Source organism: Coffea arabica, chromosome 6c (assembly GCF_036785885.1).
Source record: "Coffea arabica cultivar ET-39 chromosome 6c, Coffea Arabica ET-39 HiFi, whole genome shotgun sequence".
NCBI lineage: Eukaryota > Viridiplantae > Streptophyta > Magnoliopsida > Gentianales > Rubiaceae > Coffea > Coffea arabica.
The window spans coordinates 56170195-56193344 of NC_092320.1; the positions used below are offsets into that span (position 1 = coordinate 56170195).

The following is a 23150-nucleotide window of genomic DNA, read 5'->3' on the forward strand; positions in this document are numbered from 1 at the left end:
CTTCAGTATCCATCAATTTAGTTAATTACTGTAAATTGTTTCCCCTGCTAATTAAAGAGTGGAAATAAAAATAACAATAACAAGTCAAGCAACACCAATGAATATGTTTAATGGGATGCAGATAATGTCAATTAATGCTAGCCATTAGGAAATGGTTTGCAAACCAAGACTGGATAATTTCCTTTTAGCGATATTAGAGAGAGATAAAATGTTCTTTTTATGTAGTTTTGAGCGGGGAAAGGGGAGCGAAAATATGTCCTATTGCAAAAGTTGGTTCTGGATTGTGTCATTATTTTGGTCTATTGCTGTTTACATAAGTGAGTCGGATACTGTGGTATCTTTCTGGGTAGAGATTACATTTGATGGTAGTACGAGCTATTTAATTCAGTTCAAATCTACCTTGTGGGATTAGTGCTGTTGTTCTACTGCTTCATTGCTGTAGGTTTAGGTACTGTGGATATAAAGGTGTCACAAGTGTTTGTAATGCCTCTGGCAAATTGGCAGTAATACTTTTATGTCCTTTTCTTTATGTTATTTATTCGAATCATGTTCTTGCTTCCCCTTAATCTATTGCCCCGTCAAATTAATTCTGGCCACTTTCATCTCCTAAAGCTGACTGATACGAGTGGAAAGACAGAAAAGGTGCATAACTTATGATTCATTTATTTTGGTATATTGTTAATGCTTGTTATTGAAGATTTATTATGTTTTGTCATCATCGTGCTACCAGACTCTGAGGTGAATGCCATTCGTATTGCATTATTTAGTGTGAATGTCATTCTTATCGACCTGAGCATTCTTGGCTGGCATGATCTTAAATCACCAAACTCTGGAATGAAAAGTGAATCTCTATTCTTGTCTTTCAATGTAAACCAGGCGCTTTGATCCTTCTTGCTGTTAATTTGTTTCGTTTCAAAATGTGTTGCATCTTTCTTCTTTGGTTGAATGGGTTATAGAAATTACTTGCTCTCCGCCTACACCTGAACCTCTGGCCATTTTGTCTAATCATAGAAGGCACATCCAACTTTCTTGGATATCTCTTCATACTATTAAACAAGCTTCACGAAATTTGAACTTGTTTAGCTGCTCTTTGCATTAGATGTGAATACAGGTAATGAACCTGCCAGAACAAGCTTTGCAGTCGAGGGCGGCAGTTCTGAAATTTCCTTCGGTTTATATTCACACTAGCCCGTCGTCATCTATCATATTTTGGTATATTTTTAACTTCGAAAGCATTAGGCATGGTTTTGTATATTGTAATGTTGGCATAACAAAAAGAATAGCCATTCACTTGTTAGACAGCATCATCAACTCAAGTATTTGCAGCGGACAGAGAGTACAGGTTAATGGAGGATGCAGAATCTAAGATAAACAGGATTTTTATTTATTTATTTATTTTTTATATTAAGTTGGATTTGATACTTCTCCTATTCCATTGGAGTTGATCTTCCAAAGTGTACAAGTTTTTATAGGCACAAACTGTGAAAGAGAAATACTAGTTAACCTGAAGTTTGAGAATGACAGAGGAAGGCTGCAGCAGAAGGAATGAAGCAAAGGAAACAAATCCGGTGCAACTTAGAAAACATAACAGTAGCTATGATTAGAAGAAAGAACCAAAGTTGCAACAAGAAGAGAGGTCATGATAAAAATTAAAGAAGCAAAATAATAATAGTAAGATAAAGAAAGATTTGAAAAAATATTACTGGGGATGTTGCACTTATTAGTTAGAAATGAATTTAGTTGAGACTTGAGACAAAAACTCAAAGTTGTATTATGTAATTAATCCATTTTTATAACGCAGAGTTCAAATAAATCAAATCCGAGATTTTACAGATCAATGCACATAACCCTGTTGGAAGTGGCCTTTGAAATCAACACCTTCAAAAGTGAGGGATGAAAAATTCATTTTTTGAAATGTGAGGGATGGAGAAATTCATTTTGCGAAATGTGAGGGATGAAAAAAATCATTTTATAAAATGTGAGGGATGAAAAAATTTATTTTATAAAATGTGGAGGACTATAGATCAGATTATGTAAAATATAATTTGACAAATTTACCCTTCAAAAATGATCACGTGCCTTGCACATGATGGATTCCGGCCAAAAAATGATCGGAAACCTAGTTAGGGACTAAATTTGTCCGATGTGAATATGTAAGGGATATAAAATTACACTTTTAAAAGTGAGGGACGAAAAAAGTTATTTTACAAATGTAAGGGACGTTTTGGACGATTTTCCCTTAAGAGAACAATTTCATAAAATTAAAGTGAACTGTGTTTAACCCAGAAAACGGTTAAGAATTAATGTATATCATTTTTTCCTTCTTTCCTGTTGAGAAGAAAGGATGTATGTATCTGAAGTGAAAAGCATTCAAAATATTTTTCACATTTTGTCAAATGAATTTTTCCATTCTTCAAATTTAAAATATTAGTTTTACGTCCCTAAAAATTCAAGTTAGCAAAATTTTATTCTGATTTAAGTTTTCGATCATTTTTTAGCTTGAAATCACTATGTGATCCACACGCTGTTTTTTTTTTTTTTTGGTACAAAAGATCAAATCTCACTTTTTTAAAGTCAAGATTGAGTATGACTTGGATTAGATCTCACTTTTTACGAGAAAAATAAATATTATTCATGTTAGATTTTAATTTTTTAGGGGCAAAAATAAATATGGATTAGGTCATTTGTTTAACTATAAATGAGATTTAACCCTTTTGTTGAAAAACAAGGCCATATATGGATTATGTGATGAATTCAGTGTAAAAGGTGATCAAATACCTAGATTCAAACTAAATTTTACCAACGTAATTTTGTAAATAATGTAAAATTATTATTTTAAAAGTGAAGCACGAAAAAATTTATTTGGAGAAATGTGAGGAGCATTTTAAAATAATTTTCCCTATCTTGACCAACTTTTTGCATAATACAGGTGTAGTAATTAAAGACACGTTGATTTGAGCTGGTATTAAACAATTCAAAAGCATGCCACAAGATTGTCAAAAAAATAAATATTTAATGATCGAGTATGTAGGATGGTTCCTTATCATATTTTTCATAATAAAAAGTATATCTATCTCAAATTTTTTATGCAATATGGACATAATAATTTTTTCCTTACTATTCATCTAAATGAAATTTTTCTATTTTTAGCCACACAGACCGAGGTCCTAATTCCGCCATTAACATAAAAGCATCCTAATTAATCTCAATTTCTATACATTATTTTGGAACCTAAAACAAATCCCAATATATAACCCAAAGTTCCAAATCTAAAGTTGGTAACCTCAAATAACCAGCAAACGCCCAACATTGTCCTTGTACAACTGTCCCTTCAACTAATATGTGTGAAATATCCAAAAAGGAAACTGGAAAGAAGGAAGGGAAAAGAGAGAGATAGAGAGAGAGGGTGGTTGGTATTTTGTTGTTGAATTCAACACGAAGAATACGAATATAGGAACACATGCAATCTCTCTCTTTCTCATGTACTTTTTTCTGGATTCATGATCATATAGGTGTTGTATAATTAGCTATAGCAAGATTTTATATGCTACCAAATAAATGGAAAGCTTTAGAAAAGCCTATGGGGCGCTTAAGGATTCCACAAAAGTTGGCCTAGCTAAGGTCAATAGCGATTTCAAGGTTTGTGTACAAATTTGAAACCTTTCCTACATTGAAAAAGAAATGTTTGTGCATTGATATACATTTTTATAACATGAAATTCTTGATTTGCATTTCCCATGCAAATTTGCATGTTGTTGATACATGAGTTTTATTTGATTTGAGGTATGATTTCTGCTTTCGATGGTAGGATTTGGATATTGCGATTGTCAAGGCTACAAACCATGTTGAATATCCACCAAAGGAACGTCATGTTAGAAGTGAGTTTCTATGATTCAACTGTCTTGTTGCAATTTTTCTTTTTTTTTTTTTTAGAAATAAATTCATGGGGTTTTGGGAATGCAATCCTTCTTGCTTCCCCTTCTATATGAGATAGATGGTACAAGTTTCATGCAGGTTTCATCTGCTGCCGCATTTTCCATAGGTGGAAAACATGGCCTGAATTTACTAACTTTGCTATAGACTACAATGTATATCCATGCTCTTGGCTTCTTTGGTATGTCTCATGATTGTTCCTGTTTTGCTTTTCTTAGAAATATATTTTGCAACATCCGTGGCACGCCCAAGAGCAGATGTTGCCTACTGCATTCATGCTCTTTCTAGGAGATTGGCGAAGACTAAGAACTGGATTGTAAGTTTTTCTTTACTCAACTTTTGATTCTTGTGCTTATCTTTCTCCTTGTTTTCCCCAAAACCCTTCTTCCTGCAGTAACCCAACTCCCACTTCCATATTGAGATGCTGCTGCACTTCACATAGATATAATCTAAGGCACTTTCATCTTCCTAGGCCTAACAGTGAATATAGAAGTCCTGGCATGTTTACTAATTCTTCTGAATCATGTGACAAACCATCTTAACATGGTAAGGCTTTGTGAATAAGGAAATAAAGGATTGAAAAATGCCAGCTTTTATTGGACTAAAGACTTCTCTGCAGCGATCCCGTTGTATATTTCAACATCTGAAATTGCATTTCACGGTCACTCTAAATTAATAAATATAATGTATGTCATCAAAAGAGGGTTATTTAATCATGGCTTGCTTGATTTAACTCCATTTTTAGGTGTTTGAAATGCACTGAAAATTGTAATTTTGAAACTGTTGAATTTCAGGTTGCTATAAAGACACTGATAGTTATTCACAGGACATTGAGAGAGGGTGATCCCACATTTAGAGAGGAATTACTGAACTACTCACATAGAGGACATATTTTTCAGTTATCAAACTTCAAGGATGATTCTAGCCCTCTCGGTATATCAGTTCTTCTTGCTGCTACGTTTCTTTATTTCCCGTTTCCTTCTGTCCTTTTTACTTTTGATGACCAAAGAGAGAGTCTTAGAAACTTTTAATTACTAAGATTAAAGTGCATTTGCTTACATATCCATATTACTCATGCAGCTTGGGATTGCTCTGCGTGGGTGAGGACATATGCTCTCTTTCTGGAGGAAAGACTTGAGTGCTTTAGAGCCTTAAAATATGATATCGAGGCAGAGCGTTTGACAAAAACATCTGCAGGAACATCCAAGGTGCTTGCCCTTGTATCCTAAGATTAGCTGAGAGTTTTACCATGACTCTCATATTAAAATTTTGTTTTAAGTTTTGTTTTGTCAGGTGCACAGTAGAACACGGCTTTTGAGTGGTGAAGAGCTGTTGGAGCAGCTCCCTGCACTACAGCAGCTTCTCTTCCGCCTAGTCTGCTGCCAGGTAATACTGTCAAAATCTCTCTCTCTCTCTCTCTCTCTATATATATATATATATTTGCAACCCTTGTTGTGTTACTGTCTTGGCTTTTCAAGGAACCGTTTTGGGGGCAGCCTGAAAACCATAGTAGAATTAGCTGTTGGTCCATTTCCTTGACGACAATTTATCTTTTGTGCTATGGCAGCCTGAAGGAGCGGCTTGCTTCAACTATCTAGTTCAGTATGCATTGGCTCTGGTATGCACAAGAACTTGTTCTGTTATTAACCATACTTTAGAACTAGATTATGTAATTGCAAAAGCATTGATTAACAGGGGAAAGTAAGACTCTCTGCAACTTAAACATCTCACTTGCCAGAGATGAAAAAGCGGCTCTTTTATTGGAGAAGCAACATGAAAAATTAACTAGTTTGCTTCTCATGTGTCATGCTTCCGTAGTCTCATATGGCTGATTTTTGGTAGGATTCTCTTAAATGTGTGATATACTTGGCGTGATAGACATCAATGATCAACTAGTTTCAAGATGATGTGCTATTTATTGTTTTAATGTTCATATGTTGTCAAATGGTTGCATCTGTAACTTAACACTATTGCCTGATTTTGTCGCAGAAGATAATGTTCTGACTGTGAATCTGTTAACTTGTTGATTGTATAGGTACTAAAGGAGAGCTTCAAAATTTACTGTGCAGTTAATGATGGAATCATTAATCTTGTCGACCTGGTATGAAATTATCTCCTGGTTCTTCACACTGTCAACAATGATAAATGATATCTGTAGATAATGAGGTCTACGTTTTCGTTGTGCTGCAGTTCTTTGATATGCCTAAATATGATGCAGTTAAAGCTCTTAATATTTATAAAAAGGCTGGGCAACAGGTTCACAACCATTCATTCTTGAATCTCATGGAATTGCAACATAACTTGAACTTGCCTTTCTTTTTCCATGATAGCTAATATGAAAGTTTCTGCTACATTTTCATTGTTTCATATGCAGGCTGAAAATCTAGCTGAGTTTTATGACTTCTGCAGAAGCTTGGATCTTGCTCGAACTTTCCAATTTCCAATACTAAGACAGGTTTATTTTGTTAATTCATTCGAAATCTTCGTCCCAATAAATCTTCGTCCCAGGTTTATTTCCCAGTTGTAGTCACTCTTCCCATAATTTACAGCCGCCTCCTTCATTCCTTGCAACCATGGAGGAATATATAAGGGAAGCACCACAGATTGGTTCTTTATCAAACAGGAGGCTGGTAAGAGACATTAAGATTTTCATATAATGTTGATGCCTTGGATCTGCACAAATCTGAAATCTTCTCTACATAGCCATGCTGTTCACTTGCTTAGATAATCATTCTTCATTTGCCATTATGACAGCAATGTCTCTGGATTAATTTATTCATTACTTGCCAAGGTTATTTGACTTAGGAGTTGACTTCAAAGAACATTTTTTTGTCCATGCATTTCCACCAGCCATCACATGGCTAGAAAAATTGACATCTCTACACTTTCCAGTTCTGCAGTGGAAATCTTATGCATTACATAGAAAGCAAACAAAGGATCATTTTCCTCTCACTTTTTCTGCTTAGAAGTTAATTTTTTCCTAAAGTTTGGATTGTAACTTTGAGAATCTCAGAAAATTGTCTCAGTTTGAACTATTTGTGACCAAAGGGAACATTAAGTTTTGCCCACTGTGACTGTGTGACGTCTTCGAAGAACCAGTCTTGATTTATGCAATAGTTCCACATCCCTTTTCGTTTCCTAAGTTTTCATATTTGCTAGGTGAAAATGGGAAGGTTCATTGAGCAATAGTTGAGGGAAATACTTGATTTTTTATGTACATCTACCATGACAATAGTGTGTGCTGAGTACTCTACCAGTCTACAAAAACTCGGCTCTACTTGAGGAAATATATTTATGCCACTTTTCCTTTTTTAAAAGAAGACATAAGGGCAGTATAGATCAACGTTGTTATGCATTGAAAGGAGACAAACAGCATTGTTTTTGTCTCACTGGATGATTCGGAAGTCATAATTCAGGAGTGTACCCTTTTCTTTATAAATCAAATGCACGAGATTATTGATGATTTTCGTGGACTAAAACTTTGTCATTTGTGCTAATAGGAGTATCAGGAGACAAATGAAGAACCAGAAAAACCTGCAGAACCTATACCTGAAGAACCTGAAGAAAAGGTTGAAGATGAAAAGGAACAGGTTGATGAAGGACCTCAGTTGAAAAAAGAAGAGGAAGACCCACCATTGATATCTGCCGAAGAACCTGCAGATCTGCTTGTAAGCTTTACTGTTCTTTGAAATGTGCTTTGTGCTGGGCTTTGTTAGAGAATTATCATGCATTTATGTGTCATCTGATATGCATGTTTTGTAATACAGGGTCTGAATGATGAAGTAAATCCAAAGGCAGCAGAATTAGAGGAAAGTAATGCACTAGCTCTTGCCATTATTCAACCTGGTAAGATAAACTTGTTCTTATTATCATATCATATATCAATAATTTATCCGTAAAGTTCATTGACTAGGTCTGCTGATTGTTATTCTAAGATGATAGAGAAATTGACAGGAACTAAACACATGAATATTATGTTTAAGCACCCACTCTAATTCTCTAAAGAAGACGAGCACTGCAACTGGTCATTGTGAGAACTACTTACATTTGATTTAGGGCAAATTACACTTTACCCTCCTGTGGTTTAGTATTTTTTACATAATTTCCCTATAGTTTCAAAAACTACAAATAACCCCCTCCTGGTTTGGATTAAAGTATCAAAGTGACGGAAATGATTATCGCAACGAATTCACCTAAAATGTTAAAAATACCCTTATGTTATATAAAGTTGAAAATTATTTATTAACCGAGGGGGATTATGTGTATATTTTGAAAACTATAAGGGGGTTATATGATAAAACATTATACCATAAGGGGGTTATATGGTAAAATATAAAACCATATAGGGTTAGTGTGTTATATATTTATAAGGGTAATTTCAACATTATTAAAAGTTCCATTACCAATGACCATTTTGGTCACCTTGACCTTTTAATTCAAACCATGAGAGAGTTATGTATAGTTTTTGAAACTATAGGAGAGTTATGTAGAAAAATACTAAACCGCAGGGGGATAAAGTGTAATTTGCTCTTTGATTTATCACAAGATCTCTTTAATTCAAGTTACCCTTGCTACTTCCTTTTCTTGTCTTAATTGGCACAGTGATTAGTACTCGAAGCCAATAATCCAATCGTACTGGTAGGGGTATATTTATTGATAATGAAGTCCTCTTTTGACTAGTTTATTGAACATTGGTTGCTCTGGATTTCTATTCAATTGAATGATGAGTTTGAAAAATTCACAGGTAATGATCCTTCATCAAGTAATTATGCCCTGACTGAAATAGGCCAAACTTCAGGCTGGGAACTGGCACTGGTTGCTGCTCCAAGCAACCATACTAGCAAACCACCAGAAAGGAAAATGGTATGTTTTCTGTCCTCCAATCTAAATGTTTGTTCATGTTATGCAATGGTTTATTAAAATCAAAATATTTGTCAAGTTATTATATAGCCAGATATTAGATTGTCTTAACTTCTGTAATAAGTAATTATTCTTCTGCTGCTAATGAGCAATTATCCTTGTGCTGCTAAATTTTCTATATAAACATTGTTTTATCTCAAGAATATGGACGGACCTAGCATGAGTGGACCTGAAAATTTTATATGCTGCTATGATGATAAAGCCTGCATAAAAACCTTCTTTTCCATTATCTGCTGATTCTTACGAGAATGGGACTGTGAATTCTTCATTCTAGCCCTTAAAGTGCTGTCTTGATTACAATACAGAGATCAAGTCTCTTTTTCTGTACCTCAGAAGCCCTTTTCTGTTCTTCTCATAGCTTTAGTCCACGGTGCATCATAATCATGTATATCAGATTGACAACTTGCACAGAAGCTACAGTTTGGCCAGAGATGAAGCATTGCAATCCCTTTACCTGTTTTCACACCTTGATTTTTCTTCCTCCTACCAGGCAGGGGGATTTGACAGTCTACTACTTGATAGCTTGTATGAAGATGAAGCTGCCAGGAGACAACTACAGCTGCAGCATGCCGGTTACAATGCAGGCTATGGATATCAAATGACAGCACAAAGCCCCCTTGATCAACATGACCCCTTTGCAATGTCAAATGCCATAGCACCTCCAACCAATGTGCAGATGGCGCTGATGTCCCAACAAGAGCAAATGATGATGCAGCAGCAGCAGATGCAACAACAAAACATGATGATGGTTCCTCACCAATATCCAACTCAATATTCACAACAACAGCAAGTGCCATATATGGCGTCTTCTAATCCTTTTGGAGATCCCTTCGGATATCCACAGAATGCAACACCACAACAGGGAAACCATACATTAATCTAAAATTAACATCCTCCTAATTCTTTTTCTTCACTGTTTTTTGCCTTTTTGATAGTTGAATCATCTTACTTGTTACATCCTGTAAAGTGACAAGTACACCTGTTGTATTTTATATGCCACTACTGTATTTGACATAGTAATTGTCACAAATTGCCTTCTATGGAATGCTGCATAGAAACTGGTTCCCGAGTCTGGACTGATGTCGTTTCATCGGTGTAAGGAGAAACATTTAGCTCAAATTTTGTTTTCTTTTTTCAACTTTCGGATTTTGTCTCAGAAACTCATCAGATTGGTTTTCATTAAACCGGGCGATTCCTTGTGCAACTCTAATTAACCAAAAAAGTTTAAATTTGGTCAGTTAATCTCATTCATTGACATTCCGAAATGAAACCTTACCAATTACTCATGCATAATTGTCTCCAATTAGTTAGGCAATAACAATTATTACCTTGTTTTTACTTCTCTCTCTCTCTCTCTCTCATAATGATACCTTAACTCTTGTCTAACATTTAGTGCGAATAGCAGCATATTAATTATGTTAACTCATTAGTGCATTTTAATTGTTTGTCATTGCCTTCTATTTATTTTTAGGAAAAATCGTTCAAAATATCTCTCCAATTTTATACAATGACTTTTTTCGTCACTCACTTTTAAAATTGTAATTTTACGTCCCTTACAAATTCACATTGATCAAATTTGGTCATTATCTAGGTTTTCGACTAGTTTTTGGTCGGAAAATTTTATTTTATAAAATGTGAGGGATGAAAAGATTCATATTGTGAAATATGAATAATTATGCATCGAATTATATAAAATTTGATTTGACGAATTTGCCCCTAAAAATGATCACATACAAGGCACATGGTAGATTTCAATAAAAAAACTAGTCTGAAACCTAAATAGGGACCAAATTTGACTAATGTAAACTTGTAAGGGATGCAAAATTGCACTTTTAAAAGTGATGGACGAAAAAAGTCAATTTACAAAATGTTAGGGATTTTTTGAACGATTTTCCCCTTTATTCCTATTTTATAAACTACTGGTCATATAATTTAGGAAAATTAAAAATGTAAAAAATTAAATATATAGATAATGATGCTATTTTATAATTCTTTTACCTTTTATTTATAAAAAGTTATTCTTGAATTTCAAGCAAGCAATACATAAAAGATTATAATAAAGATTGAAGTGATTGTTTTTAATATTATCCATCCACATGTTCTATCATCTTCGTGAACTCCACACAATTTGAGTCAACCTCCCCATTTTTCCCTTTCCTCTTACTCTTTTTCTTTTGCATAACCCCATTTTCCTTCACTTTTTTGGATTTTTGAGAAACTCCATGCAATTTCCCATTGTTTTTGCTCTTTTTCACCGGCAAAGTCACCAATTCATCATATTCTTGAGATGAATTCAAGTTGTACCGTTCCAAGTCTCTTGATTTTCCAAAACCCAAATTAGGGTAAGCAAAATCCCCATCAATTTTTCCATTCTTGGAGGACAAAATCAAGTATCTTGGGATTTATCATTGTTTTCTAGCTTGAAATAGCAAAATAAGTTTAGAGAAAATTTCTTCCCCCGTGCGTTCAAAATGGGAGGGGCTAGGTGGAGAGGGGCGAGATCAGAAGATATTTGGTAACAAAGCTCCCTCACCATAAAATCACCACGATGCCACCCCTAAATGCGCATCACCTTTCATAAACGGATAGATATGGTAATTCGAATTTTTCACACCATAAAAATTAAAACAATATTTGTTTTATGGGATAATTTTAGAAACTTCTCCTAAGATTTATGCTAATATAACTTAGCACTTTTAAAATTTTAGAAATATCATTTACCTTCCCTATTAGTAGGATGGGACCACTAATCACTCTCATAGCATACAAATTGATAAAATTTCCCTCACTATTTTAGCAACTCTTTAGGCCAAAAAAGTATGGAAGAGAAAAATCAAAAGCACTAAAATAAATGGCTATTTTAACTTCTTTTTTTTTTTAAACACTTAAACCATCCCATCTATTCAACCTTCCTACTCCAACCATGTATTAAATTATCCTTACTATTCTAATAATTATTTAAGTGAATAAATTCTACTGAAAAAATCTAAGTTGATAAAAATCAATGGCGATTTGAGCAATTATTTTTTTCTTAAAGAGCACTCTCCTCCAAATTTCTTAGTCCTTCTGCAACATCTTTATATTAAATTACTCTTACTTGTCTAACATTTTTAGTCAAAAGAAAAAAGAAAATGGAAGAGAAAATACGAAAATCCATGAAAAGAATGCTATTCTGACAACTATTTTTGCACTTAAATATCTCTTTCCCCCATTTTTAATTCTCCTATTTGATGCTTATATTAAAATACCCTTGTTATTCTAGCAATTATGTATGCAAAAACAATAGAAGATTATAAAAATGAATATTCCTTGTTTTTCTATTTAAACATCTCTCCCCTCTATTGTTTTTAGTCTCCTATGCCAATCTTATATCAAATTTTATTCGTTATTCTAATAATCATGTAGGCAAAAATAATCTAGAAAAAATAAAATATAGAAAAATAAATCACAATTCGAATATAATTATTGTTGCATTGAATGCCCCTTTCCCCCCTCTTGAAAAAAAATAACTTTTTAAGTCCTCCCATGCAAATTAATACTAAGATCAATTTGATAGAAAAATTCAAGATAAGATAGTGCAAAAGGATACCATTGCTATGTTGGAAGGAAAATATATCTCTATCCTTCTATGATTATTTTAGGAATATTTTTATGATATAGGGGGTACATTGTTACAAAAGATATGATTTGAGGAGAGGTGAGTAGGGGTGTGAATCGAAATCGAAATCGGTAATTCGGAACTTTGGTATCAGAATTTTCGACCGATTTCGATTTCGAATTCACCAATTCCGAATTCGAATTCATTCCGAATTCAATTCGGAATTCGGTAAATTCTGATTTCATTGAATTCATGAATATAAAAATTATTATTATTATTATATAAATATTATATTACATAGATATAAAAAACATTATATATATATGTCTAAAAACGAAATTGAAATCGAAATAGGAATTCCGATTTCACCGAATTCATGAATATAAAAATTATTATTATAATATAAATGAAAACTTATTTCCGTATCTAAACTTTATATTTTGATAATTGAGGAACTGGACTAGCAAATGTTGAAATCTTGTTCTCATAAGCCAGGAAGGTGGCAGCCAACTTATTGCATAACTAGCCTAACGGCTTCCATTTCTATCTTCTCTGTTTTCTCTGTGCTTAAGTAACAATTTAAGGATCTCAGTTCTTTGTTTCTCACATAACATCAGCTCACAGATGTGTTTCTCGTTTTATCCAAGTTCTTGTAGTTAAACTTAGATTAAAAAATGGGTAATAATAGTAAACAAAACAAAGATTGCACAGCACACAGAGCAAAGCTCTAACTCCTAGTAGCCAGTAAAAATCATAGAAGTTGACAATATAGACAATATATCTATATATATGTGTGTGTGTGTGTACGCGCGTGCGTTTGTAACTGCAAAAATTTTAAAAATTTTTCCTAGTATGATTTCCACTAAATAAAAAGTTAAGAACTTACACAAAATTTGTTTGTATGGCAATAAGATATTTCAATGACTGTTCATTTAATTAAATGCAAGATGTTGTAGAATTAATTAAACATTTTTTGCACCTTAGCATTAAGTGCTAAACGTAGATAACTAATACTTTGCTTATCTTAAGAATAAATGAATGTAGATGACTAATATTATATTTATTAGCCATTGCAAAACGAATATGAATAGAAAGTAGCTGAAAAAAATCCTCCCTCTTTGGTACTTTAAGTTTTATCTTTTGCATCAGGGAGGGCTCTTAGAGGTTCAATATTCAAATTCTATACGTTAGAAGGACTTAAAAAATTTTATAAATGAAGAAAATATCACATAAGATGATTGGCATAATTCATAATTTAAGTGCAAAGGGCCCTGAAAAATGAGAGGCTAGGTGCATTTCACCCCGTGTTTTATAAACAATAGAGCCAAACAATATGACTAAGACAAGGAATCAGCCACTAAGGCAGTACAAGAAAATGACGGCGGGAATTTCAAATGGAGTTCCCCACGAGTAAATTGTTGCCCACGTGGTTTTCCGCTACGAAGCGTGCTACACTGCTACTTGATTGCAATTCCTACCGGCCGTGCCAAATCAAACTCCTAGGTGCAAGTGCGTCTAGGGTGTTGAACAGTGATAAATAAATAAGAGTATGCTCAAACTTGACTTGTTAATTAAACAAGCTAGACATTTAAGTGTGTTTTTGGGGCTATTGGCCACCACAAAAACTATTTTTAAGTGTCTTTTATAAGGTAGGAGATCAAGGTTCGACTCTTGTTTCTTATCACTTGTCATTTACACGTGACTTCTTCAAATTCAAATGAGCGTACAGTGCACATGATCCAATGATAGTTTCAAATCTCATTGATTTGTCAACCCGATTAAGTCATTCCTTTGATAGGTTAATGTAGAAGGAGGAGCAGTACTAGTATAAAAAATATCGATTGACAAAAAAGAAAAAAAATTAACAAGATAGACATGAATAGCATTGAGTATTCATTAAAGTTTTTATACTCGAACTGAGCCCAATAAATTAAAATAAAATTTAAATTTATACATTAGATATTAAGATTCTCATGTGCTGTGGCTTAAATTGCATGACAAGAAATGGATCGATTTGATTTTGTGAATCGACTATTTTTTGTTGCTAGTCGAGCATGAGTTGCAAAAAATGTGAACTAAACTAAATTTGAACTTAAAATAGTAATATTTGATATTAAATAAGTTTAGGCATATCAAAACTCAATTCACATACTTAAATTGATTAATTACCCTCTTTTCCAGTTAAAAAAAATTAGAAAAAAAATTATAATACTACATTTACATTTTACATTTTATAATAGCATTGAAGCTACTCAAATCCGGTAGGAATCAAGCTAAGCTCGATCTTACTTTCAAACTAGTTAAAGAAAAGGGAAAATCGTTCAAAACGTCTCTCACATTTTATAAAATAACTTTTTTTCGTCTCTTACTTTTAAAAATGTAATTTTACGTTCCTTACAAATTTACATTAATCAAATTTGGTCCTTACCTAAATTTCTGACTGATTTTTTGCCTGAATTCATCACGGGTCTTGCACATGATCATTTTTAGGGATAAAATTGTCAAATCAAAATTTATATAATCCATATATAGTCCCTTACATTTCACAAAATGAATTGTTTTGTCCATCACATTTCACAAAATGATTTTTTTTATCCCTCACATTTCATAAAATGCATTTTTTTATCCTTCATTGACTATGTGTATGAATATATTTGTTTTGAAATCCATGTCTATGAATAGTTTTTCACCATGTGTACAAATAGTATGTAATATATCTCCATTTAATTTCACCTAAACAGACTAATTGTACGTATACTATTCAATAGATATATACAAGGGTTTAAATCTAACAATTTTGTTTTAAATCTATATATATATATATATATATATATATTTATCTATTTGATTTCACCATGAACATGAGTGAAAAATTAACAATTTTTTTAAAACCCCTGTATATATCTATTTTAATTTCACTTGAACAGTACGTTCAGGCGAAATCAAATAGAGATATATTACATGTTATTCGTATTATTCAGGTGAAATTAAATAGATATATATATATGAGTTAAAAAAAAGTTATTCGTACACATGATCAATGAGGGATGAAAAAATTTATTTTGTAAAATATGAGAGATGAAAAAATTCATTTTGTGAAATGTGAGAGAAGATAGATCGGATTATATAAATTTTAATTTAATAATTTTGCCATTCAAAAATAATCACATGCAATGCACGTGGTGGATTCCGACCAAAAACCAGTTGAAAATTTAGATAGGGATCAAATTTGACCAATGTGAATTTGTAAGGAATGTAAAAGTACATTTTTAAATGTGAGGGATGAAAAAAGTTATTTTATAAAATATGAGGATATTTTGAACGATTTTCCCAAAAGAAAACAATTAAATATCTTGGACAGATTGGGCAGCTTTACTCCTGATTAGCGTAATTAATCCCGGCTAATCTCCGCTTTACGATTTTTCCTTTTCCTTTTTTTTCAGTCAAACTCGAGTCTGGACCACTAGTAAGGTACCATTCGTCCTTTTATTTCCGTCCTATCATCAAATCATCCCTCCATTCCTCACCACGAGAAGAATACATTTCCCCTGCAGAACCGAAAGCCACATTACTCCGCCGCCAGTAGGGTCAGAGATGGCCGCCGCCGCCAACTTCACCGCTCCGAGCTCCGCTTCTACCACCTCCACCATCTCTAACCACCTCTCTCACTCTTCCGCCAACTCCCTGAACAACAGTTTCCTTCCCAAATTTACCCTCCCATTCTCCCAAATCCCCAAAAATCCCACTCTCCACCACCGCCGCCGCGGAGGCCATTACACTCCGATTGTCACCAACGTCCTCTCCACCTCCACCGAGACGCCTAAACCCTCCTCATCCTCCTCGTCCACCACCTCCACCACCACCGCAGGCGCCCCGTTTGTTTCCAGATTTGGCCCTGATGAGCCACGAAAAGGCTGCGATGTCCTCGTCGAAGCCCTAGAAAGAGAAGGCGTGACCGATGTCTTTGCGTACCCAGGTGGCGCCTCCATGGAGATTCACCAAGCTCTCACCCGCTCGAAAATCATCCGTAACGTCCTCCCCCGCCACGAACAGGGCGGTGTCTTCGCGGCGGAAGGGTACGCCAGGGCTTCTGGTGTGCCAGGTGTTTGTATTGCGACTTCTGGCCCTGGTGCGACGAATCTTGTCAGTGGCTTGGCTGATGCGCTCCTTGACAGCGTTCCGATTGTGGCTATCACCGGCCAAGTTCCCCGGCGAATGATCGGCACGGATGCTTTCCAGGAAACTCCTATTGTCGAGGTAACTCGGTCCATTACTAAGCATAATTATCTGGTTTTGAATGTTGAAGACATTCCTCGAATTGTACGTGAGGCTTTCTACCTCGCTAGAACTGGCCGGCCTGGGCCGGTTTTGATTGATGTTCCTAAGGATATACAGCAACAGATGGTTGTTCCTGATTGGGACCAACCAATGAGGTTGGCTGGATATGTATCCAGGTTGCCTCGGCCGCCTAATGAGCTGTACTTAGAGCAGGTCTTGAGGTTGATCGGTGAGTCAAAAAAGCCGGTGTTGTATGTCGGAGGAGGGTGTCTGAATTCGAGCGAGGAGCTTAGGCGATTTGTAGAGCTCACAGGGATCCCTGTGGCGAGTACTCTAATGGGGTTGGGAGCTTATCCCTGTTCTGACAAAGAGTATTCGTTACAAATGTTGGGGATGCATGGGACTGTTTATGCGAATTATGCTGTGGATAGGAGCGATTTGTTGCTTGCATTTGGGGTGAGGTTTGATGACCGTGTGACTGGGAAGTTAGAGGCATTTGCTAGTCGAGCTAAGATTGTTCACATTGACATTGATTCTGCAGAGATTGGGAAAAATAAGCAGCCACATGTGTCCATTTGTGCTGATGTGAAATTGGCTTTGGAAGGGTTGAATTCAATGTTGGAGGCAAGAGGGAATAAATTGAAACTGGATTTTTCGGCTTGGAGGGAAGAGTTGAAGGAGCAGAAGGTGAAGTTTCCTTTGAGTTTCAAGACTTTTGATGATGCTATTCCTCCACAATATGCAATTCAGCTTCTTGATGAGTTGACAAACGGGAATGCGATTGTTAGTACTGGTGTAGGACAACACCAGATGTGGGCTGCTCAGTTTTACAAGTATAATAGGCCTAGACAATGGTTGACATCCGGGGGGCTAGGAGCTATGGGTTTCGGATTGCCTGCTGCAGTTGGTGCTGCTGTTGCGAGACCTGATGCGGTTGTTGTGGACATTGATGGGGATGGAAGCTTCATCATGAATGTGCAGGAGTTGGCCACAATTCGAGTGGAAAATCTACCAATTAAGATTATGCTTTTGAATAACCAGCATCTGGGTATGGTTGTTCAGTGGGAGGACAGGTTCTATAAGTCTAATAGAGCACATACTTATTTGGGAAATCCTTCAAAAGAGTCAGAGATTTTCCCTGACATGCTGAAGTTCGCTGAGGCTTGTAATATCCCTGCTGCGCGAGTAACAAAGAAGGAAGATCTTAGGGCCGCAATTCAAAAGATGCTTGATACCCCTGGTCCATACTTGCTGGATGTAATAGTGCCACATCAGGAGCATGTGTTACCTATGATTCCTAGTAATGGAGCATTCAAAGATGTGATAACTGATGGTGATGGTAGATCAGTATATTGATATCATAGAGTGGCAGCTATCAAGTTTAGGTTTTGGAAGATATTTTGGCAGCTGAGTGGTTAAAGTAGAATTATAGTTTTTGCTCTACCTTTTGGTTACTGCTGTATGTTTTGCTTTTAGCTGGACCTATTGTACTCTATTTTCAATGTAATGGTTAGTATTTTGGTAGCAATCGATGCCGCTTTTCTTGAACCTCTTGTAAAAGGTGTGTTGTTGATACGTGTTAAAAGCAATAAAAAAATATGGACGTTTTTGAATCTCGTGTATGTATTTTGCCTTGTAGCTTCCTTCTGGTTTAACAAGATGTTTCATTTCAATATACTGAGTATCAGTTTGGAGGTGTGCATCTGTGATAATTTATCTGAAAGTATTTTCAGTCAACGATCGGGGGCCATTCATATCTTGTGGTTTGCTTTAATCTTGGCTTAGGAGGTTCGCGGATAAGGGTTGACTGATGTTCGTTTATATTTTGCACTATATATGCACTAATGCTTGGCATTTTGACTGCATCCATACATCTTTGGCATCATAGATCTGGATTTTCTGACTTTTGGTTCTCTCTGGTGATTTGGGTTTGAAGGAGTCTAAATGGTCTTAAAATCTTATATCAAGTTATTGATACTGATCCTACCAAACTGCATGAAACTTGTTGACAGCTAACCAATCCAAGAAATGGATCAGGAGTACTCCAGCCAAACTATGGTCTGTGCAGGGTTTAAAGTGCACAAGCTATGGATCAGGAGTACTCTAGTCGAACGTCTCGGTGAAAGCTAAAGCCGAGTTTAATTTAACAAAATTTGGGCGAAAGCCAACCCCTTCTAGCCAATCTATGGTCTGTGCCTACTTTAAATTTTGTGCCCTCAATAACCTTTTACGCTACAATGGCCCTTAGTAATTATGTCTTAAAATGCATCTACCTCTTTTTTTTTTTCTTGTTTCCTTGATAAATGAAGTCCAGCCATGTGGAATATGCTTGTGCAATTTGTGGGGGTGGTCAAATTACGAAAGGACAGTAAAAAGCACTAAAATCTCATACACGGTTGAAAAAACACAATCAGGAACATTTGCTTTCAATGGTTTTAGGTTGTTTGCAGAAATATCAAACCTAGAAAACACTTGAAAGAGTGTAGTGACCTACAAAGCACTTTGCAAACAACCTACATTTTGGTATAGAATGTAGTTACATTTATAAGAAATAGGCTGATTACCTGACTTTCAAATCTTGCAGCAGTCTTTGATCACTCTCAGTCATACTGGAATTTCCAGGCAGATACTGAGATAAGTGGGGTTCCTTTCCACCCCAAGATGAGGCATTTTCTATCCGTATAAATAGTAAAAGAACTGCAAAGAGCAGACCGTTTAAGAAACATGCTTGCTCGACGAACTGATGATTGACTGAGAGCTGTTTCCACAATGCCAAATTTTGCAAAAAGGGTCCTCCAGAAGGCAACCCTTTCATGTCTATGTACCCTCTCTTTACCCTGTGCTGTGATAATATTTCTAATCATGTTCCGACAGTAAACTTCTTCAGTCTGCTTTCTGTAGAAGATGTGATTGTCCATGCAGTCTCTGATGCTCTCAAACATGCCACTGAAAAAAATCAGAGCTTCATGATATCGTTCCAAGAAAATTGGATTATTTGTGCTTGCCTCCATTTCCTTGACCACCATCACACGTGGCTTCAGCTTTTTAATCACTCCTATCAATGCTTCCAAGTAATTTGGCCATGCTAACAGAGTCCAAAGCCGCCTATCCAAATAAACAGCCACAACTTCATCAGCTTCTGACTTGAACATGTCTTCCTTGAGGTCCTTCAGGTCCGAAACAACAATGTTGAACGTAAAAGGTAAACTAATGGAATCTGCAAAAGCTGACAACCACTTTCCTGTCTCTTCCATCATCTGTTTAGAGGTTCCAACAGCAGTTATCTTGAGAATCTCAATTGGATAGTCGTCCTGAGCAGCAAAATCCTGCATAATTGGCGTCCAGTGTGGTCCATTATCAAGTCCAAAATTAATGAGGTGAACTCTCCTTGCTGTTGCCACAGTTGCCCTGATGGATCCAATTGCTGTGAATTGGCTAACGAGGGAGAAAGGGTTCTCTTGTTGAGATGCCATCATTCCAGGTTGCAGACTAACCAGAGCCAATTTCTCATCAATAGGCCTCCTTGTTTCTCCTTCCAGATCTTCTAATGATGCAACCATACCCCATTCTTGATCAATTTTCTCTCGCAAGGCTTCAGCAAAATAGTGTACAATTCTTTGAGCAGGATTACCACTTTTAGAAGAAAAATGATTACACATGTTGAGCAATTTCCTTGAATAAACATATTGTTGATTGACTACGTATTCAGCAGCTGCTTGAAGTAGTATTGCAAGTCCAAGTCTTCAGAAAATTCAGAACTGAGAGCAGATTGAGCTCCAATGCAACTAGCCACACTGGAAAGAACACCGGCCTTCTGGGAGTTGAGCACAAACAGTTGTGCTCTAGCTAACTCCATGATCCCAGCAGTAGACAAAGCTTGATGGCCAGAACTATTTGTTGGTTTAACAGTGTTTAGCTCTTTGAGATTTTCCTCCCTCAAACGTTTCACTTTGGCACCATACTGCTTCAGAAGTTCTAGCAATGTCAAAGGCATAAATGAGCTTTCCTTCTTTACTTGAGCAAGATAGGAGATCAGTGGTGGCTTTTCAACCTCTACACCAATATTATCCATGTCTTTCCAGTTGTACTAAGCAAAACGTGACGTGGTAGAAATTGCATAAAAATTTCAAACTAAAAGCACCAAAACTGGTATGTTTTGTGCTCAGTTTTCCAGGCTTCCAGGCTCGGAGGAAAGGATTCATATCAAAAAAAAAACAAAAGAATGCCAAACTGCAATATTTGGACCAAAATCAAACCACGAAGTCCAGAGAAATTGCAAAAATAAAAATAAAAAAATGCAATCCTGGATCTTACATTAAAGAAATTCAGGAATGCATGCATATCCTGATACATGCAAACTACTCTTCTCTGGCTCTTCAGAAAAATACTCTCCCAAAATCCTTCACAAAAATACGGTGTGCCCAGCACCGTCAATGTATTCTACATTGTGCAAGTTGAGATCAAGGAGTGGAAGGTTTTGGAAGGTTGAAGAGTGGGGAATTGTTGGTCAAGGTTCTTTTCTGGTGGTAGAACTTCTATGATCACCTAAAAAGACATCGACTCAAAGAAAAAAACATAGTTTGGATCACTTAGAATCAACCCTTCTCTTTTAACTTGCATTTATGATCAGACGTCTTCAGGGAATCACCCACGTATTGATCAACCATTTTTCTTTTTTCTCATTCAATTGACTGCAATCTGCAGCTAATGATATGAACTTCTCAATTGGCAGCTACCTCCATATATAGTGGCCTGACTCTGTTTCATTCCAACTAAGAATTGCAAAATGTCGAGCACAGAATACGCCTTTCAATGCCTTTGCTTTAGCATTTTCTCAAGGTAATTGTCTTTGCCGCCCTGATCATCTTGAGCAAAGAATGCTTCCCTATTGGACAACAATATTTTGTCTGATTGGAAAATGCTTCGTGCTGGACATTTTGTACTGAACTAGGATATAGATAGCGATCATTCTTTAAGTTTGAGAAGCAACAAATGATTATCTCGAAGGTGGATCGACCTTTCTGTGCGAGCTTCTCGATCGATCATCCACAAAGAACCTTAAAAAAATGGAATGGAACATGGCTGCTTTGCCTGTCGATGTTATCTCCTGGCCAACTGCTATGCATTACTCTGGCTTCTAGCTACTTGACAAAGTCGTGTGCCGATGCTGGTAATGGGAATAGAATGTAAGACAAACAGCTCTGGTCGAAGTCCTCCTGGTGGAAGATACTTGGCCCTGGCCTTAGGACTAGTGCGGCTGTAATTTTTGGGAAATGAGGCAGGTATGATTGGCTTAGGTCTGGTTAGATGCGGTTGGTGTATTGTATGGACAATGTGGTTATATGCTTATAAGAATAGGTATATGTTATGCATTAACATATCGTATATGAATAAAATTTATGAGTACAATAAAGTTATGTAAAAGTACATCATACAGTTTAAAACGTAGAATAACTGAACAATTGTATAAGATTGTCAGCTGTAACTGCCCGTGATCCTAATTTTTGTTCAGGTTCATTAGGGGTGCAAATGAGTTGAGTCGAATCGAGTTTCGACTTAATTGAACCAAGTCTCAATATAATTTTACGAAGTTCGAACTCGAACGCAAGCTCTACGAGTTCAAACTATCAAGTTCGAGCTCTACGAGATCAAAATGTCAAGTTTGAAATTGAGTTCAACTCAAATTTGAGTCGAACTCGAGTTTGAACTTAAAAAATAAAAAAAATTTATTTTATTTTTAAAAAATAAATAAAATAATTATTTTCTTAATAAATAATAAAATATTAGGGATATATATGTAATTTTACTATTAAAATAAAAAGTGTATATAAATATATTTATATATAATAGAGTTTGAGCCGACTCACGAGCTAATGAGTTTTAGTATTTTTGAGCTCGAGTTCAAGTTCTAATTTGAACTGTCGAGATCGATTTGGTCAGCTCAAACTCAACTCGAGTCAATGTTGACCGAGTTTGAGCTGAGCTTGGAATCGAGTTGCTCGCGATCGACTCGATTTGTTTTGTTGATTTGATGCAAAGGTTGATGTACATGAAATGAATGTTGTATATGAATGGGTACAACAGTATACCCTGATTCACATCGTTTTACAAATGCACCAACTGCAAAAGCTTTTGTTTTCTTGGCTGATGTCTAGCAGTAGAAATTAGTAGGAAAACAAAAAACTGATTCAGGACTCCCAAGCGGTCTCCTTTCTTCCTTTCATTTTCCTTGACTGAGGGGGAAAATTTTTGCCACTTTCCCTTTGAGGGTTTAAAATTTCCATTGAACTAAGAACTAAAAACATTTCAAACTTTAGTTACAAGATTTCTGGATGTTGATTTGAACATCCCTTGCCATTAAAGTAGGTTTATTCTTTCCATAGCTAATTTTTTCCCATCTTTTGTGTAAATCAATCTTATA

At 35.7% G+C, this 23150-nt stretch overlaps 3 protein-coding genes across 3 annotated transcripts; 2 read left to right on the forward strand and 1 right to left on the reverse strand.

Annotated features, from left to right (window-relative positions):
• Window positions 1-3558: 3558 nt before the first annotated feature.
• Window positions 3559-9755, forward strand: LOC113692006 (putative clathrin assembly protein At5g57200). The gene is made up of 15 exons (XM_027210339.2): window positions 3559-3639; window positions 3809-3878; window positions 4152-4249; window positions 4728-4866; window positions 5014-5141; window positions 5227-5319; window positions 5501-5551; window positions 5969-6034; window positions 6124-6189; window positions 6308-6388; window positions 6483-6563; window positions 7434-7601; window positions 7701-7779; window positions 8678-8796; window positions 9344-9755. The coding sequence occupies exons 1-15, from the start codon at window positions 3559-3561 to the stop codon at window positions 9734-9736; spliced, it is 1713 nt and encodes a 570-aa protein (XP_027066140.1). The 3' UTR covers window positions 9737-9755.
• A 6183-nt stretch (window positions 9756-15938) lies between these two features.
• LOC113692600 (acetolactate synthase 2, chloroplastic-like) lies at window positions 15939-18342 on the forward strand. Its single transcript, XM_027211032.2, has one exon. The coding sequence runs from the start codon at window positions 16046-16048 to the stop codon at window positions 18083-18085; it is 2040 nt and encodes a 679-aa protein (XP_027066833.1). The 5' UTR covers window positions 15939-16045; the 3' UTR covers window positions 18086-18342.
• A 987-nt stretch (window positions 18343-19329) lies between these two features.
• Window positions 19330-20388, reverse strand: LOC113693309 (DELLA protein RGL2-like). The gene has a single exon (XM_027211865.1). It carries the CDS (start codon window positions 20386-20388, stop codon window positions 19330-19332), a length of 1059 nt encoding a protein of 352 aa, XP_027067666.1.
• Between the last annotated feature and the right edge of the window lie 2762 nt (window positions 20389-23150).

Bases quoted from the DNA above. Each gene is read 5' to 3' on its own strand.
- LOC113692006 (XM_027210339.2), top strand. From the start codon at position 3,559: ATGGAAAGCTTTAGAAAAGCCTATGGGGCGCTTAAGGATTCCACAAAA. The intron at 6,389-6,482 runs GTTTATTTTGTT...CATAATTTACAG, and splicing joins AATTTCCAATACTAAGACAG to CCGCCTCCTTCATTCCTTGC. The intron at 8,797-9,343 runs GTATGTTTTCTG...TCCTCCTACCAG, and splicing joins AACCACCAGAAAGGAAAATG to GCAGGGGGATTTGACAGTCT.
- LOC113692600 (XM_027211032.2), top strand. From the start codon at position 16,046: ATGGCCGCCGCCGCCAACTTCACCGCTCCGAGCTCCGCTTCTACCACC.
- LOC113693309 (XM_027211865.1), bottom strand. From the start codon at position 20,388: ATGTGTAATCATTTTTCTTCTAAAAGTGGTAATCCTGCTCAAAGAATT.